At 39.4% G+C, this 17,966-nt stretch overlaps 3 protein-coding genes across 3 annotated transcripts; all 3 read right to left on the reverse strand.

Moving 5' to 3' along the window:
* Positions 1-1,858: 1,858 nt before the first annotated feature.
* Positions 1,859-2,481, reverse strand: cmc4 (C-x(9)-C motif containing 4 homolog (S. cerevisiae)). Its single transcript, XM_067570774.1, has 3 exons — positions 2,375-2,481; positions 2,216-2,275; positions 1,859-2,127 (listed from the first exon to the last, which is right to left on the reverse strand). Exons 2-3 carry the CDS (start codon positions 2,271-2,273, stop codon positions 1,991-1,993), a joined length of 195 nt encoding a protein of 64 aa, XP_067426875.1. The 5' UTR covers positions 2,274-2,275; positions 2,375-2,481; the 3' UTR covers positions 1,859-1,990.
* A 294-nt stretch (positions 2,482-2,775) lies between these two features.
* On the reverse strand, positions 2,776-12,492 carry LOC137168304 (vascular cell adhesion protein 1-like). Its single transcript, XM_067570832.1, has 10 exons — positions 12,123-12,492; positions 10,051-10,326; positions 9,580-9,909; positions 9,074-9,331; positions 8,650-8,806; positions 5,080-5,237; positions 4,151-4,417; positions 3,733-4,065; positions 3,374-3,628; positions 2,776-3,289 (listed from the first exon to the last, which is right to left on the reverse strand). The coding sequence occupies exons 1-10, from the start codon at positions 12,160-12,162 to the stop codon at positions 3,282-3,284; spliced, it is 2,082 nt and encodes a 693-aa protein (XP_067426933.1). The 5' UTR covers positions 12,163-12,492; the 3' UTR covers positions 2,776-3,281.
* A 1,371-nt stretch (positions 12,493-13,863) lies between these two features.
* LOC137200812 (cell adhesion molecule 2-like) lies at positions 13,864-17,813 on the reverse strand. The gene is made up of 3 exons (XM_067615460.1): positions 17,568-17,813; positions 17,230-17,472; positions 13,864-15,165 (listed from the first exon to the last, which is right to left on the reverse strand). The coding sequence occupies exons 1-3, from the start codon at positions 17,728-17,730 to the stop codon at positions 14,963-14,965; spliced, it is 609 nt and encodes a 202-aa protein (XP_067471561.1). The 5' UTR covers positions 17,731-17,813; the 3' UTR covers positions 13,864-14,962.
* Positions 17,814-17,966: the final 153 nt, after the last annotated feature.

Below are 17,966 nucleotides of genomic sequence, written 5' to 3' on the forward strand. Positions count from 1 at the left end.
CACCGGATGATGTTGATGGTGTTAATGTGATGGTGGTGACACTCAAGGTTCAGTCATTTCATTTTCAGTTCGGTTTCAGTTCATTTTCTTCATTTCCTGTTGCTGAACATGTGTTTTTTTGTAACATGCATGTTTGAGCCCTGCAAACAAAAGCTGGAATATTTTTACTCTCTACATCATGTATCGCCTATACAGACATCTATAAATGACGGTCATTTTAAATGTATCACTAAATGAGTTTCTCATATAAGGTTAACTAATGCCTTTCAGTGATTTGATCTTTGTATATAAAAATAGGTCTATTAACTGCATCCTGCATCAGAGGCGCCTAATGATGCCAACCTATTTGAAAGATAGACAGTTAAAACAGCATTTTTTCTATATTTATACTTAGTGATCGTGAAAATCAACTGTGTTTTAACATTTGATAGTAAAGATCCACCCCTGTTTTCAGTTATTCTAATCAGCCAAAACAATCTAGATCTCCTGGGTGAGTTTACTGTGGGTGGGCAGGGCCTTTAGCAAGTCACATCTGCAATTTGACTGTGTTGGTAGCTCAGCGCTGACATGCATAAACATGTGTGCCTCATACTTGATAACAAGACATGCATGCAGTGACACAAAAAGCTGAATAATTCTGTCAAACTTCCTTTTAACAAATACTTCATTTGAAAGGACAGACAGCTAAAACAGCAGACTTTCTATATTTATACTTGGTGATCACATAGTGAAAATCAAATGTGTATTTACATTTGATACTAAAGGTATGTGCGTGGCCTTCAGCAAGTCACATCTGCAGTTTGACTGTGTGTGTAGCTCAGCGCTGACATGCACAAACAAGTGTGCCTCATACTTGATAACAAGGCATGTACACAACGACTACTTTATAATAAATACTTCATTTGTCAGCTTATCATGTTAAACTTGTGTAAGAGAGTTGTGCCATTTTCACTCATCAAACACAGGTAGAACTAATAACCTTATCATGGACTTCACTTCAAATAGGTGGGTTATAATGTCATTAATAATACCTGTCTTTCCTGCAGTGACATGCAAAAACTGACATGCCTGCCATGACAGACAGTTAAACAATCTGATATATTTTTAAGGCTTTTTAGAACATCAAATTCTCCCAATTTTATTTTGTTTATGATTGGTTTGCCGAATTTATTGCTTAATTTTTGTAATAAATGTCCAAGCATAACCATACCCAATTCAAACTTAGTATCAGGAAAGTTTAAAACCTAAGTGACAAAATTTCAAATTTGGATTGAAACTAATTTCTAATACTTTTTAGATGATTGCTATTATATACACAAGACCCTAAATTACGTAGTTACAAGGCTATTGTGGATTTGGGTTTCCAGTGGCTTTAAAGATCCTCTCCAGACATGTTTTAAGATGTATGTAAAATATTCTACTTTGAATAATAATTTATGTCTGATAGTTTTTCCACAAAAAAATTAATCAAATTATCATGTTAAAATCCTTCAAATAGCATCTACTTTTTCCTCCCTCATTAAAAATCCCAGAATCTATAAATATGCAAATATATTTCATCTCAAAAGTTTAACTGCTGGACACAAGATGTTTCCTCCTTCACTGTAAAGTCAATTCTCAGTGTTTGTGCACTGGAGGCTTCAAGTTTCCACATCACACTTATGTAAGTTGAATATTGGACCAGTATTGGCTTCCAACCTCTCACATCTCTTAAAATTGGATTTTCAGTGAGCACAGAGCAACTTTCCACTTTCAGCAGATGAATATGAAAACAGCCTTCTGGTGTCAAACTCTGCACATACATCATTCTGCACAGTTGAAGCTCAAACATCCCATTGAAGGAACAAGAAGAAAAACATCATTTTGAGTGGAGGGGGACTTTAAACAATAAATTCCAGTTGTTTGTTCAGCCTTATACACACAATGTTACATAATTATTACAACATTTACACAGTATTTCCTTCTGACATTGTCCCCGTCATGCAAGAGGCTATGTTTTGCTTGTGTTCTCCGTGGGTTTTGAGTCCTTAAAGCCGGAGCAGCAGATGGAGTTGGCAGCATGCGTCTCACAGCACCGTCTCATCTCTCTGATCACATCCTCACACATGCTCTCCACGTATTTGTTAGCTGCAGGAAGGGGACGAAGTTAACAAAAAAATAAAATAATGTGGGTGTTGCTTTAAAATCTTTATAATGACATTGAAGTGTGCTGTACCTTGTAAACACTTCTGAATTGCACACGCTTGCTTTTGACACGGGTCTTTCTTTGGCATGCCTGAAAGAAAGCAGACAATAATGTTCAGAAGCCGCTATAATGGGCGCTGGACTAATGCAGAATAGGTAAAGCATCAAATGACACAAAACTGACAGCCACCTTTGTCGTTTGAGGGTAGCTAGTTGTAGGAAGAAAGTATGGTAGCCGCTAATGCTACTTCCTCCTGTTAGGCAATGTTTTGATCACGTGACGTGTAGCGAGCCAATGGAATCTCTGGAAAAGTGCAACAGCGACACCCAGTGGTATCAAAGTCAAATAATATGGTACAAACTCCATTAATACTGGGAAGAAATTAATGGCACAAAAAGTTGCTTTGAACCAGAAGTTTTTAACGTGTAATCCAAGCTTTAATATAAACATTATGATAAATTGTTCTACATTATTATGTGACCAAAATGTTAGCGTTGCATGGTTTTTTAAAATATACTTTGTCACTTGAAAAACAGTCAAGTGTCATATACCATAATAACTGTAATAGAAATAAAAATGTTACATATAACAATGTTTTAAATTCAACTTTTATTCATAAAGATAAGCAAATTAAGAAACAGTTCATATTTACAGTAATGGCCTTAATTAATTAAATTTACCACATACATTAATGATAATGTAGTCATTATCGCTATATAAAGAGTAGCTACACATTTGTAATGTTACACAATGTGATTTCATTAATATGGAAAACAAGTCTAGCAAAAGACAATATAAATTAGATTTCTCAAAACAGAATATCACACGAACAACATCCACTATAACGTAAACCAACACTCTACCTCATCTCAGAATCCATTCATGTTAAAATACTGACAAATTAAAATGATATTTACCAAAAAAAGTTTATTCAGGTGTTTTTCTTTGAGATCTAGTGTGTGCTGATAACAAGACCCTTATAAATATCTGTTGAGTCATGAATGCACTCATTTTCATTCCTTCTCCAAAGATGCAACAGTAAAATCCCCGTAGTTGCATTCTCCTGGTATCTGATCCCGTCTCAGGATCGCTTGTTTCAAACCCCTAAGTAAAAGTAAAAGAAGATGCTGGTTAGGACGCGGTGTATCAAGACAACTTGCACATTTGCACTTCAGAGTTTCCTCTTACCTTTGGTCTTGGCCTTGACAATGAACTGCTTGCTCTTCTTCTCCAGCGTATTGGAGGCGGTGCAGGTGTAGGTCCCTGGGAGCAGTGAGGAGGAGGTAAGAACAGCTTCATCCTCCATCCTCTCCTGCATGGGATGGGAGGACTGCCAGCTGTATACAGGTGTGGGATTTCCTGTGGCGGTGCAGTTTAAAGTAATTTCACTACCCACTGTAAGGTCCACAATTTCTGGTTCAGGACTAAGGAACGTTGGGGGAACTGGAGAAAAGATCACAAAGATTAGATATACCGTCACTCTGCAAACACATGAGAGCCTGTTTTAAGATAGGAATAGCTTCATGAGTTCAACATTCATGACTCACAGTACACAGAGGCATTAAGAGGCTCCGAGGTCACAGTGGGAGGTGGTTGTGGTCCCTCTGGTCCGAGCTCCAGCTCTGCTACACACCTGTACTGTGCTCCATTGTCAGCTTTGGTTGGCGTGATCAGGAGGATAGAAGACACTTGGACAGGCGAGGAAGATGTAAGGTCAGAGAAGGAGTGGTTATAAACCTCGGTCTGCCCTCTGTACCACCTCAGGGTGAGGTACTGCACAGGAGCAATATTCTGAACCTCACAGAGCAGCTGGTACTCTTTTCCTTCCGCCATGGGGCCAGTGTGGTTCACAGGCCTGATGGAGACGCTGTCTGGGGTTTCTAAATGAATAATACACAAAGGTCATGTCATTCAAACAGGGTCATGCCACTCGTCTATCTCTACACTATGCAGGAGTTGACTCACTGTAGAGGACAAGGTTGAGTTTCTCCTCACACTGTCGTGGAGCTGTGAAGAACACCCCATAGCAGATGGGCTCCTCTATCCAATCAATGAGACTGTCTACTTTCCACTGGACAGACAGTTCCTGCTGAGTGTGTGCAGCACTGATGGCCGACTCCCAGCCCAGAACACGTACTGGGCGAGCAGCTTCGCAGCTGACTGACACCGGCTCCCCAAAGCCCACCACAACCCTGGAGGGCTTGAGGATTAAGGAGCAACCATCACCTGACACTGAGACAAACAGCTGCAATCATCATCATCATTATCATCACAGCTGGTGTCATCACCACCTTCCACTGCTAGCACCATCATGTTTATTGTAGCATGCTATTTGTGCCTATTATGTAACCCTGTTAAAACATAGCAAATAGTAAATCAAGAATAGGCCTAATGTTTATAAAATACATCTGTGTACAACAGTGAATTTAGAGCTTTCTGATAATTATTTATTTAGTGAAGCTTTACTTAGTAGGCCTGACTCATCTATACAGAATTTCACCTTGTTTATTTTAGCTGTAATACATAAAGTCCAACTTGCAAACGTGCATACAAAGTGTGTTTTTGTTGTTTACCGTTAACTAACCGGTAGTCCCGTTATGATTTTAGGTGCAGATATAGTGCAGCCACTTAAACACAAATAGGCCTATTTTAGGCTACATGGCTCCAGAATAAATACCAAATAATTCAGAATGATCAAATTATGCGAGGACTGTCTTTTAAAGAGACAATAACTTATTGCACTGATGGTCGTAATATTATCATCGACTGGATGTCACGTTTTCCTTCCGTTTCCATTTATCACTGCACAACTATTTCATAAGACAATTACTGTACCAAACGTCATCTATAACTCCAACAAGTGAGGAAAAAACACGCTGCCTCCAACGTCTTACCTGAGTAAAACATGCAAAGCGTCAGAATCCACTTCAGAAACTTGTCTCCCATGTTATTTTTTGCAGAGAGCCGTCGATTAAGGAGCCAGGGAAAGAAAATTCCAACTTGAACAAGCTTGGCAACTCTGCAGGGAACTATGTTGGAACAAAAGGGCCCCCTTCATCCCAGCTGACTTTGGGGGTGGGGGTAAAAGGGAAAGAGGGAAATTTAACAGGTGGTAGGCCTCTGAAAAAAAAAGAGACAGCCCAGTCCTTTGTAGTTCAGTGAGCCTTTGGCCATTTTTTGGCAGGAAATCATGGCCTACAAATACCACAGCAAACAGAAATAATGAAGACAGGCAACACTACACAGTACTAGTATCCGCTTTATTGTTATCTAAGCAGAGCAAAATGTGGTTGACACAAGGGATAGTTGGCACTTTTGAAGTATCGCACTAGTACATCTTCAATATATTCATAATAATTACAAAACACTACAATTTATAGCAAGTTCAAATCATAATACTTCTGTAGCCCAAACTTCTCCTTTTTTAAACTGACAGAATAACCTTTGAACATGGAGATAAACCACATAATTATTTATTATGCTGTCAAGTGTTCACGATGTTTTCATTGCACTCTAAAGTCCATCCTGAAGCGTAGCCATCGTATGCTGTAAAACCACTGATGATGATTTGCCTCTTATTTGATTGTCAAATCATGACAGGCTGTGAACAAAAGTTTGTTTTCACTTCTGCTTGCATACTTGTCTCCTATTGCTTCTGAACTCCATGTTTTGTACAATCCCAGCAGGCAGGAGTATTGGTGTTGTGCAGCTTGTAGCTTGCAGGACTCACACTGTGACCAGAATGCTACACAGCATATCAGCTCTGACCACAACTGCAGTGCAAGCGAGCAAATAATCAGTTGGTTTTTTTTTTTTTTTTTTTCTTTTTTGGTGTATTCATGGAGAACACAGCTGGGAATCTCAATGTACAGATTACATGCTCACTTCAGTTTGAATATGCTACTCCTTCTTCAAGTTCTCCAGAGAAATATGTTCAGCTTATGCGTCTATAATAAAACTTTTCTTTTTTTAAACTCCATGACAAATTGAGTAACCTCTGCCAGGTTGTTATAGCAACACAGTCAGAGCATAAACAAACAGTGCTTTCTGGTAAGACCTTTGGTGTCAGCGACAGGGACTGAACATAAAGAACACGGTTTCAGGAAAAAAAAAAAAAATTGTTTTATACTAGTGACTGGAGGAAGGATAGCAAATACTCTCCTTTAGATTCACTTGGTTCACTGCTAATTAGTATGGCGGTCCCAGAACTGTATAATGTAAGCCAGATTGAATGAGGGAAAGAGAGGTGCAAGGGGTTGACAAAAGATGGCAGGGAAACATAGTAGTGAAAGACACTGGTTTGACTTTGCCTCAATCAGTATTCTGACAGAGTTGGCTTAATTTAACAACTCATGTATATGCTCAAGCTGCACATGCACACAATAGAGTAACATTTTAAGTTAAATTCCGCGTAAAACTTCTCTCACACAAGCGTTCCCTTCTTCAATCAATTCAACTTTCACAACAACAAAAACATACTGATGAAAATCACCTATTGGTGGCTCATAGCCAGGTAATTTCAATAAAACACCTGAATGTCTATATCTAAAATTGCAGGCACATCACAGAGTGGTCAGTCTTTTCAGTGCAAAAAATAATTAAACATCCCAGAAACTGTACCAATGCGCATAAAAATCTTAAATCTAAAACAATTCTACACAGCTAGAAATGAGCATAAGTTTTCCCAAGTACCCAAAAAGTCTACCAAAAATGATAATCACACAAACACCTAAACAGAAATACATTATAGTTCAGAACACTCTCAAGTATTTACTATACCTGTATTATTGAGTGTCTGGTAAGCATGCGGTAAAAAATGAGCACCATTTACCTGAGTGGATGAAAACATGAGAAGGAGAAAATCAATTTTTGCCTTTAAATTTGTTTTTGTGTGGGGTTAGAGCTCTTGTGTTGCTTATAGAAAGAAAAAAAGGATAAGTAACAAGGAAATAATGCAAGCAATAAGACAACAATGGCTGTTAAAGCAGTACAGTCAAGAAATACCCACTAATATATTTCCTATGACTTATCATCAGACATTTTCAGTAATAAAAAACAGACCTTTTTCCAGAGGAGGGCAACTACTGACCAAAAAGGCATTTGCAAAGCATTAGTGTTTTATTTTGGCCCCTTGGAAGCAGAAGAACTCTACAACAAGCTGACAAACCCAGTGTCCTGACCTGTTGTGGCCTTCTAAAACCTATTATGGCTAATGTGTCCAATACACATAGTCCTTTCATATCTGATTTAGTCTCCACCATGCAGTCTAAGATCTATACCAACTCCTTACAAATATAGGCTATGTGGGCCTTTTCCATGTTTAAATTTCATCACCATCTAGTCGCTAACTGTGTCTTGTATTTGGTGTCGGTGCGCAGTGGGTTTATCAGAGCCTTGTTTGTCTGAAACAGCTGCCTGCTGCTGCTGCAGAGCACTTCAGATTGTACCATACATTAAACACGCAGACAATAAAACCAAAACAATGACCTAAAAGAAGCTAAAAAGCTCAGTAGAGAGTAGTGTGTTAATACTCTGGATACAACAATGACACATTCACTCAGTGTGTTTACATGCACTTGCGTAACTGGGTTACAGCTGGCTTTCAAGTATAAGTAATTGGAGTAGTGGATTAAAGAAACCCGACTTCCCCTAGCTAGATTTTATCCTTGAGAAAGCCAATTTCTTGACCATATATGTGTGTAACCAAGTTTCTAAGCTGCTTTTAATATGTGTGAACTGTGCATGGGCATGAGAAAGAGTTCAGGGAAGTATCACTGTGACGACAGCGCAGTAGGATCAAAGGAGAGACAGCTACACGCACAGATGCATCCTCCTATTAAAAGTAATTTTATCCCAAACTGACATGAACACAAGTAGCCTCTGAACTCCACATGAGTCAATTTCCTCTGATGAACATTTGACTATTTGTGAAATGCAGACACATTCACGCTGTCAAGGAAAGCTGTCTGTCCTCTGCTTCGACACATACAATACCAGTGAAAAAGCTTGGACACACTTTTTCATTCAAGGGAATGGGAGAGTGTGCTTTTGACTGGTACTGTACACCAAAGGCGAAAGTCAGGAAATGAGGTTGGTGTAATGGAGAAATCGAATTACTGACCTGCTGCATGTATAAATGCATTACAGTAACCAGGTTACTTCAGTGCATGTAAACAAATTCTCCCATTATCTGCATATCCTGGTTTCTTGAGTGCGTGTTACCATAATGTTTGTTAATTGAACAATACGGATTAGTTGAGATTTAAAGACAGCTGATAGGATCGTGCATTCTAAAGTGACAGTGGACAAACATGAGCAGCAACCCACAAGCTGAGCATGCGGAACAGACCATAATTTATCATGCTTCTCCAAGCACAAAAAAACATTTTAAAAAAAGGTACCATTTCATTGCAAAGCCATGCAAAATTGAATTAAAAAAAAAAAAAAAAAAAAAAAGAGTTTCTCATATAGCTCCTGACGAGGTAGGCTGTCCTCTGATATAGCTGCCTTTGCAGAAGGAAAATGTGCCGTCCTGTGTCACGAAAAAATACCCGCCAAGGAAGAGCAGGGCTGCCAGGGTAAGAAATACTCCGATCATGGCTGCAAGGGTCGTGTAATTCCCTGTGGGAGATGGGAGTTTATGTTATTGTCTCTCTGAGCTCACCTATGCAGACGTTGCAACAGGAGAGTTTCTCTGTTTATGATAAACCATACATCCCAAAATAAAAATGAAAACAAAGAACACAGCTATTAAAATCCCAGCAGTGGTCCCAGGTTGACCTGCTGGAGAACAACAGCATGGAGGAATTATAGAATGATTAACAATGCAAGACAATGACGGAGTAGAACAAGCTGAGAAACTTAATGACTTTAGTAACTATATCTTACTTTCAGCTCCGGTGACAGTGAAATATTTGGTTTTGGTGCCCTGGGTATTAGACACTGTGCAGTTGTAGGTCCCTGGGTAGGAGATGGTCAAAGTGGGTTGATTCTCATCTTGATTCTTATTCTCCTCTTGAATGACATGTGAGAGTTGCCAACTGTAAGACGGCATGGGGTTTCCTGTAGCGGTGCAATTTAAATTTATTCTGCCACCAGCTATAAGTGTCACATTCTCTTTTTCAGGTTTGACGAAGGCTGGTGGGTCTGAGGATATAAATGAAATTAAAATACAGACAGAGACAGAAAAACAAAGGCGATTAAAATACAATCAGGGAAAGGCAAAACAATTTACAATTTCATTTAGCTGACGCTTTTATCTAAAGTGACGTGCATCTGAGAGCAAGGAACACAAGCAAGGATCTAGTCAGGTTAGTAGTCGAGACAAAACACACCCAATATTCTTTCAGTCCTAATACTATGATTGTTATAAGAAGAGGCCATTAAAAACTCACAGAGTACAGTCACATCATGTGACTTTGATCGCAACACAGGAAGATTAGGTCCCGCTGGCCCAAGGTTTAGCTCTGCTTCACACCGGATGTGACTTCCATTATCACCTCTACGGGCCGTCAGATTGAAGACAGATGACAGATTGACTGGAGATAGATTTGACTCCTTGTCAAATGACTCAGTTCTTAATATCTCATTTCCTTTGAACCAATACACAGACAGGTTCCTTGCTGGTGCAACATTAGCAATGTCACACTGCATGCGATAATTTTTGCCCTCCACCATGTGGCCCGTTTTACTTGGCAGAGTCATAGACACACTGTCTGCCATTCCTGTAAAAAAATAAAAAAGAGAAGACAAGTGCCAAAGTGTTTAACAAAACCTACGACAAGTCCTGACATTTGTGGTATCGAATGATCAAAAACTACTAGTGGCCGGTTTTGCAACTTTAGATTAAGTAAAAGGTTACTTACTGTAAACGGTGACTGATAGGGATTCTAAACACTGCTCCCCAGTATTTAAATTGATGTAGCAATTTGGCTCTAGTTCCCAGGCTTTCAAGGAGTTTATTTGTAGGGGAAGAAAAGAGACCCCCTGTGTCAGAGGTACGCCTCCATATGGTGACTCCCAGCCCATTCCTTCTATCTGGTCCGATGGTGAGCTGCAGTTGACTGAGATGGGGTCTCCATATCTCACCACAACTCTAGGAGGAATTATCTCAATTGGACAGGAGGCACTCACAGGCTTTCCTGTAAGTACACATAGTACAGATTATATAGCTTCCAGTGCAAGCAGGCATGTATATAGCAGTGTTTTACACAGCGTTATTGCATTGTCTGGATGTTGATCCAGCTGTGGCTCATAGCAGGTGAACAGGTTACAGAGTGGTCACCAGTTAATGAAGTATCTCCCCTGATGTCCCAGACAGAATGATATGAAACAGACTTGGAACACTGTAAATACACGTGTTTTAATTATAAAAAAGCATTTGCACTAATATGTGGTAGGGCTGCAACTAACTAATTATTTTCTCGATTAATCAATTAGTTGTTTGGTCCATTAAATGTCAGAAAATGGTGAAAAATGTCTATCACTTGTCCCAGAGCCCAAGGTGATGTTTTCAAATGTCTTGTTTTGTCCATAACAGTCCACAATCAAAAGATATTCAATTTACTGTCATAGAAGACTAAAGAAACAAGAAAATATTCACATTTGAGAAGCCGGAATCAGTTAATTGGACATTTCTTATTTAAAAAATGACTCAAAACAATCTATCAAAATAGTTGGTGATTAATTTAATAGTTGGTGATTATTCATTGCCAGTGGTGTAAAGTACATTTAATCAACAACAGTACTTAAGTACAGTTTTAGGTACTTGTACTTTAGTTGAGTATTTCCATTTGATGTTACATTATACTTCCACTCCACTACATTTCAGAGGGAAATATTATACTCTCTACTCTACTACATTTATTTGACAGCTTTAGTTACTTTTCAGATGAACATTTGAAACAATGGATAATATAACAAGCTTTTAAAATACAACACATTGTTAAAGATGAAACCAGTGGTTTCCTAACTTTTCTGCCTGTTGACGTCTTACAAAAAGCAGTGTGTAGTCGAGGTCACATTTCAGATGTCTGAGTTGTTAACAGCTCCACCAAATAGTGATTTTTCCCTCTAAACTTCTTCTTTTCTCTACTCTCATAATCATCTCATGACTCCCCAGATTTATCTGGCGACCCTTTGGAGGGGCCCCACCCTATGTTGGAAACCACTAGACTAAACTAACAAACTGTATGTAAAGTAGTTCAAACTAGCTCCACCTCCAGCAGCTACAACATGCTGTTAACACAGTGATGCTTCAGTATTAGTAATCTAAAGATCTCATATATAAAAACATATCAGCCAGAGGGACCAGAAAATACTTCCACTTTCATAATTTAACCACATCATGCTGACAAAAGATACTTAAGTAGGATTTTTCATGCAGGACTTTTACTTGTAATGGAGTATTTTTACATTTTTGTATTGGTACTTTTACTTAAATAAAGGATCTGAATACTTCTTCCACCACTGTTCATTGCAACTGTAATATGGGGTCCCCTGGGTGCAATCTTTAATTCTGGGTGTGTCCCCAAGCTATATTTTATTAATGTGAAAACAAGACGTTTTCACGTTAATAAAGTATAACATTCATTAAAAAGAAACTTGCATAATAAATATCAAATTATGGTGAAAAAACTACATTAAAACTAATTGACTACAAATCCGGTTCTTGTGTTCCGCGTACCTTTTGTTAAAAAATATGGGATAATGACCTACTGAAGCGAGTGAAAGTTAGGTAGGCAAACACCAAGTTGCCCTAACAGGAGAAAGTGAACGGTGCCATGCGGTTGTTAAACTGTGATCCTCGAATGTAAAAGCAGATTACGATAATTAAATAATGGGCGTAGGCCGGACCGACATCGACGCTTTACGTTTAGGCGAACATGACACAATAATGTCACTGAATAAAAAGTTAACGAACAGAAAACAGATTTACCTGCACACGCAATTAAGCCAGCGAATATGAAGAACAGCATGGTGATATTGACAAAAAAGTAAACCAGGAACACTTTCACGGCTAAAAGAAAACTAGAAACGGTCCAGCTGAACAAAGATTATTTCCGAGTATTTCCTTATGCGGATACGTGTCGTCTTTCCTTTAACACCTGGTGACTGATCATAAAAAGTCCCGAAAACAAACTGTGCCAGCCTCGTGCTGCGTTAACGTGCGTCTCGTAAACTCCTGCTGCACTACTCTGAAGCACATCTGGTCGGAGTGGCGTGTCAGGACAGTTTTTGGGGTAACCAAGACGGGGGCTGGCCTTGAGGAAAGGTGGCTTGAATAACTTATTTGTCATTTTGAGAAACGCTTACCCGCCGAGAGAAGATACCAGTCTCATGTAAGTTAGCTGGATACCTGGTTAGCTTTAGCTTAGCACAAAGACAGGAAACAGGGAGCGTCCAGTTGCCAGGCAACCAGCGGAAACTAGAAAGTGTACTGTGGTTTTCTCATGGATGTATAATATGAGCTGGATAGGGCGCTGCTGCTCAGCCTTGCAGCCAATTTTTCCCAGTGGCCATTCGCGATGTAGCAGCGAAAAATCCCCCTGCGGCCCAAAAAGGATTTTCCCCATAGACCACCACTGTAAAACAGACGTCTGTAAAACTGTTGACAGGACACCTCAAACTGCAAACAATGTCAATTATGACTCTTTCTATTATGAACTTTTGATTCATGGAGGTTTTATATTTGTAAAACTTTCCTCAAACCGAGAAAAGTGATTTGTGACGTCATCACAATGTAAATTATATGGGCGGAGCGGGAGCTCGCGGGCGGGGCCAGCGGGGGAAACACTACTGCGCATGTTCAGTGGGCCGCACAACGCGGAAGCAAACCTGGAAGCTAGAAACTTGTTTTGGCGTATGCGCCAAGCGAGCAATTCCTATAGAACTGAATGGGCCCCGTTTTTAGTCCGGTATCCAGCTCTTATAATACATCCATGGACTTTCTCAATTAAATTTCAGCAATAAAGCGAATTAGAGTTTTCACCGTCGTGCAAATACATTAATTTTACAGCCAGAAGATGATACATGTTACACATAATATGTTTATACAATTTATGTCTGATCCACACCCCAGTCTTGATGATTACAGCATCATAAAACTCCCACTCACCCAAGTCGAAACTTTATGAGCAACTGGATTGTTTCCGACAGCAGCTGAAAGCAGCATTATTTATACTTTACTTGCCAAATCTGCTGGTTCCTGGTTACAGTTACCAAAACAAACTTCCGAGGACTAACAAAACACAATGATCTTGGCGCCTTTTGTTTAGTATTTGGAACAGTTTTCAAGATTCCCACATGTCTCAGCAACATTAAACCCGACTCTGCAGGACAGAATAGGACAAAGAGAATCTCAGTATCTGACCTCCACTATCCCAGTTTAGACTGGTATGTTGGACCCCCTGTCATATCCCCCTTGTACAGTATTATTAATGACAACATCAACTCATGCATGTCAGACATATTCAGGACTGTAAGGTTTCCTGATCTAATTCTCACCATTATTTCAGCTACAGCCACATACTCAGAGTATTTTTGTGAATTATTAAATTGAAGCCCAACTTAAAGCCACAGGTAAAGCATGTTTTCTTATAAAGTCCTTAAATGATATATTTTTCCCTTTTTGTTGATATGTTTAACCCTATTGGAGTGCACAATCAATAACAAAGCAATTTGTTTAAAAAGCCAAATTTTTAATATTAAAATATTGTTTTACATCAGTCATAAATATTTACAGCAGTATTCACATATATTTTGATGTCCTCATGCCCCCTAATATGTGAAGTAGGACTTCAACTCCACTAACTGATCCAATATTTGCAACATTTACATCCTTGTATGCAGTCCATTTTCAATACTAAATTGTTCTATTATCACTGTTTCCCACAAATAAATACAAGGTTTTACATTTACATAAAATATGATACTGAATATACAGTTCTGATGCAGACATTCATAGAAAAGCATACAACCGCGCAAATAAGACAATGTCCCCCATAAACTCAGAGCCTGACGCAGCGTGGCACAGCAAAGAGTCAGACACAGAGAAGACTACAAACTCAGAAAGGAGTGCAGAGTGGCTTACAAAGTGAAGTGAAACGACAGTGGGCTCAAATAATGGTATGCACAAAAAAATAGTGTTAACAAATTCACCACAGCTTCCTTCACAGATTCAATGTCACACTTCAAGCAGAGCCAATAAGCAAAAGAAAGAGAAATAGTGCATTTCCGCTGCAGTCTCAGGGTCCACACTTAAATTCATGTTGAGTTTGTAAAATAATTACATACACAGATCTAAGTTTGAGTGAACATTATGGGGGACAGAAAAAACATCCATGAAACAAAGTCAAGAAAAACATTCATATCATATTAAATTCCCTTTGTGCTTATTAAAAGTAATAAGAGATACTGTTTTGGTATTTTTCTTCATAGCATAACAGTTCCTCTGGCAGGTCAGAGCCAGATTTTGATTCCTTCTTTTTCCTCCTTCTTCTCCTTCTTCCTTCTTTCTGTCCAGTGACAACAGGTCAAATCCAGTAGTAAATATTGAGTTGAGAAGATCAAGCCTAGATTACTAATTTTTAAAATTATATTTTAAGTTATATGTGGAGAACAGATGTGAGAAAAACAGACTGTGTGAAGTTTGGAGGAATAAAATAGATTTCCAAAGAATCCAGTGTGAGCCAGCTGACTCAGTGGTATTCAGCCTTTTAACCACTGTTCTGGTGGCGCAGAGGTGCAGCTCATTCAGAGTGGTAAACAGATGTGCTGCTATGACAGTTTGGTCATAGGAAATTGCAGGTCCCAGCCATTGTGAGCTACATTGCCATTGTGGGTGCTGAGTTTGGGGTTTTTAAGACTGTAACGGCGCATCTTGGTGTTCTTGTAGTAGATGGAGTAGATGAAGATGAAGATGACGGAGATGATCACTACTGTGACGGCCACAAATCCAGCTATGAGGGGCAGGTAGTCCTCTGTAACAAAAATTAATCAAACAGATCACTCATTAATGTTTAAAAAAGTGAATGACCTGCTTTACACACAAGTCTCTCCATTTCTGACATGCATAAGATCAGTTAAACATTACATCTACAGTCATTTACTCCAAACATTCCAGTTGTTTCTCATTTTCTACCACAAGAAGATCAATGAAAATGTATAAAGATGCAAAGATGAAAAGGCTGATAATTATCTACTTATGATTTTAACATCATAACCTACGCTCAGACAGAAAGAAGCTATTTGTATGAGTATTATGAAAACATGGAAGCACTTCTGATTATATTGCACAACAGAAAACAAGTCAGTGTATAAAAAGAAGCTAAACCTTTTCAACAAAACTTACCCAAAACTCCAAACTCCTTTCTGTCTCTGTACACACACAACATTGCATCGCTCTGCTCAGAGAAATCAAACGCTGCCATTTTTAAATAAATGTATATGGCTGTGAACAGAACCCTGGTTGAAGCTGGTTGTCTTTTGCTCAACCTAAATTTACTGTTCAGAATGTATTACATCTATTTTGCTCTACTGACCATTTTCTACTTCACAGTCGCACAGAGAAATTGTGGGAGGAAATGACCAAGTAATCATTTACATGTGCTTGAACCTTTAGTCAGATGAAAGTTTGGAGCAGCATTAACCCATGATAATCCTTATACATTTTGTATATGGAGGAGCAGAGCGTAGTATACATTTAATGGCTTCAAATCTTGGGACCATGATGGAAATAAGTATTTTCACTTTAACATGTTATCCCTTGGATTTTTGTTTCTGTGTCTGTAATCCATAAATCAATCATGTCATATCATATCATAAATCTCCTGTCATAGATCTGTCATATCATATCATAAATAGATAACCTAATAGACTACTAGTGAAAATATCTATTATATATTTGTTTAGTCATAGGTGCAAATTTTATTCAAAAATGACTAGCGCAGCACCCATTTGAAATGCACCTGTTCAGAACGGGCCAATTGCTTATTATTTCTCGAGAATCACATATACATGTATCAATTGACAAATGTATCAATTAAAACCAATCCAGACAGAGATTTAACCAGTGAGACGAAACTGAGGTTGAACCGTAGAAGCAGTTTAGGACCTTCCATTAGTTGATTCTGCTGCCAATCAAACATGTCTGCTCTCCCATTGGTTAGTTTTACATGCCATTGTCCCGCTCAGCGAGTCAGAGCCCGGAAGCCCCACCCCGCTGTGATGTGACAGTAAATCAAACAGCCCCTGCTGCACTCAGACCCGAAGCTGAGTGGCTCGTTGTTCGTGTGTTTATTCAAAGCTTATTAACGTAAAGTAGCGCGTGTTCAGACAACTTCACACTTGACACTGCATTTCCCTCTGTCCTTAGCAGTACATCCGACAAGTGTGAAGTGTGAAGCTGAGTGAGAGCCCGGAAGCCCTGCCGTGATGCGGCGGTGGATATCAAACTGTCCCCCGCTGCACTCAGACACAGAGCTGAGCGGCTCGCTGTTCGCTTTTTTATTCAGAGCTTATTAATATTAAACGTGTCCAAATTGCACCAAAAGTGCATCTGTCTCCACAGTAAATCACCTGTTGAGTGTTTGATGGTTGTTTATTTGTGCTCTGGAATGTAACCGCCTTGAAACAATCACTGTCAACTGTCACTCACGGGCTTTCTCTCTGAGAGAAGCACTGCCTCTCTCACGCTGACTCGTGCTCTTAGCTCTCTTGCCCTCTCTCTTTTTCAAAATCAGTCAGGAAACCCACAACAAAGCATAACTTTTAAGGTTATCAAACAAAGAGAGATGTCGTCCCCTTCGTCTCTCTCATGGCAAGGTTTTACAGCTCTTATCATGAAGTGCAGTCACAGAGCCAAGAGCAGCTGATCGCTAGTTTATTCAGAGCTTAAGTTTATAAATATTAATCGTGCCGCGTGTCCAAATTGCATCAAATTCGACACTGCACTCGCTTTGTCCCCCCAGCACACAGACATACAGACAGAGATTTCTGCCTTTAGTAGATAGATACAGTGCAGTTTAGATTTAGAGTGTTGTTACCTTTTAAAATCACTTCGACCTCATGGGATACGGAACCGACTTCGTTACTGGCGTTGCAGATGTAGGAGCCCGGTTCCGAAACGTTGAGTACGCCTCCAGAAACACGTGGCAACTTGTCTGAGCTGTAAAGCCACTGGATCTTTGGAGGTGGATGACCGTCAGCTTCACAAACAAGCCTCTCAGGATAACCGCTGAACACTGGGATCGCCTTCGGAAGGTTTGTGTTATTGATGACTGGCTTATCTGTTGAGAAACGAAGGCCGACAGAGCAGTATTCAATATTTAACACTTTGTCCTGTTGTTTTAAAAAAATATTTAGAGGGAAAATATGATCTCACAATAGACGGTGATGTTGAAAGGACTGGACTTCAAGTAAGGAAGCTGGGGTCCCTCTGGTCTCAGGTCCAACTCGGCCTCGCATCTGAACTCCGCTCCGTTGTGCTTTCTGTTCAGAATGACACTGATGGTAGATGACACACTCACTGGGGTCCTGAGGTTCATACAGTATGTGTTGTTCTCAGGTTGGCAGCCAGTCACTCGCAGTGATTCTGATAAAAGAACATAAACATAGACAAAAGAACATTTTGGTGAAAAGGAAGATACCGCCTAATGTTTTGCATCAGAAATTTGTAATTTCCTTCCATTTACGATGACAGTGAAGCAGTTTTGATAACAGATGACAGTTCAGGGCTGCAATCATTGATAAAATATACCGCTCTGCCAACATTAACTCTGTC

The sequence above is a fragment of the Thunnus thynnus genome, chromosome 17, assembly GCF_963924715.1.
Source record: "Thunnus thynnus chromosome 17, fThuThy2.1, whole genome shotgun sequence".
In the NCBI taxonomy this organism is placed as follows: domain Eukaryota; kingdom Metazoa; phylum Chordata; class Actinopteri; order Scombriformes; family Scombridae; genus Thunnus; species Thunnus thynnus.

Coding starts and splice junctions, on each gene's coding strand:
- cmc4 (XM_067570774.1), bottom strand. CDS start 2,273: ATGCCAAAGAAAGACCCGTGTCAAAAGCAAGCGTGTGCAATTCAGAAG. Junction 2,128..2,215: donor AATTCAGAAGTGTTTACAAG/GTACAGCACACT, acceptor CCCTTCCTGCAG/CTAACAAATACGTGGAGAGC.
- LOC137168304 (XM_067570832.1), bottom strand. CDS start 12,162: ATGCTGTTCTTCATATTCGCTGGCTTAATTGCGTGTGCAG. Junction 9,910..10,050: donor CCTATCAGTCACCGTTTACA/GTAAGTAACCTT, acceptor ATTTTTTTACAG/GAATGGCAGACAGTGTGTCT. Junction 4,066..4,150: donor ACTCAACCTTGTCCTCTACA/GTGAGTCAACTC, acceptor TTATTCATTTAG/AAACCCCAGACAGCGTCTCC.
- LOC137200812 (XM_067615460.1), bottom strand. CDS start 17,730: ATGAACCTCAGGACCCCAGTGAGTGTGTCATCTACCATCAGTGTCATT. Junction 17,473..17,567: donor TTTCAACATCACCGTCTATT/GTGAGATCATAT, acceptor GTTTCTCAACAG/ATAAGCCAGTCATCAATAAC. Junction 15,166..17,229: donor GGTCGAAGTGATTTTAAAAG/GTAACAACACTC, acceptor TTTTTGTTACAG/AGGACTACCTGCCCCTCATA.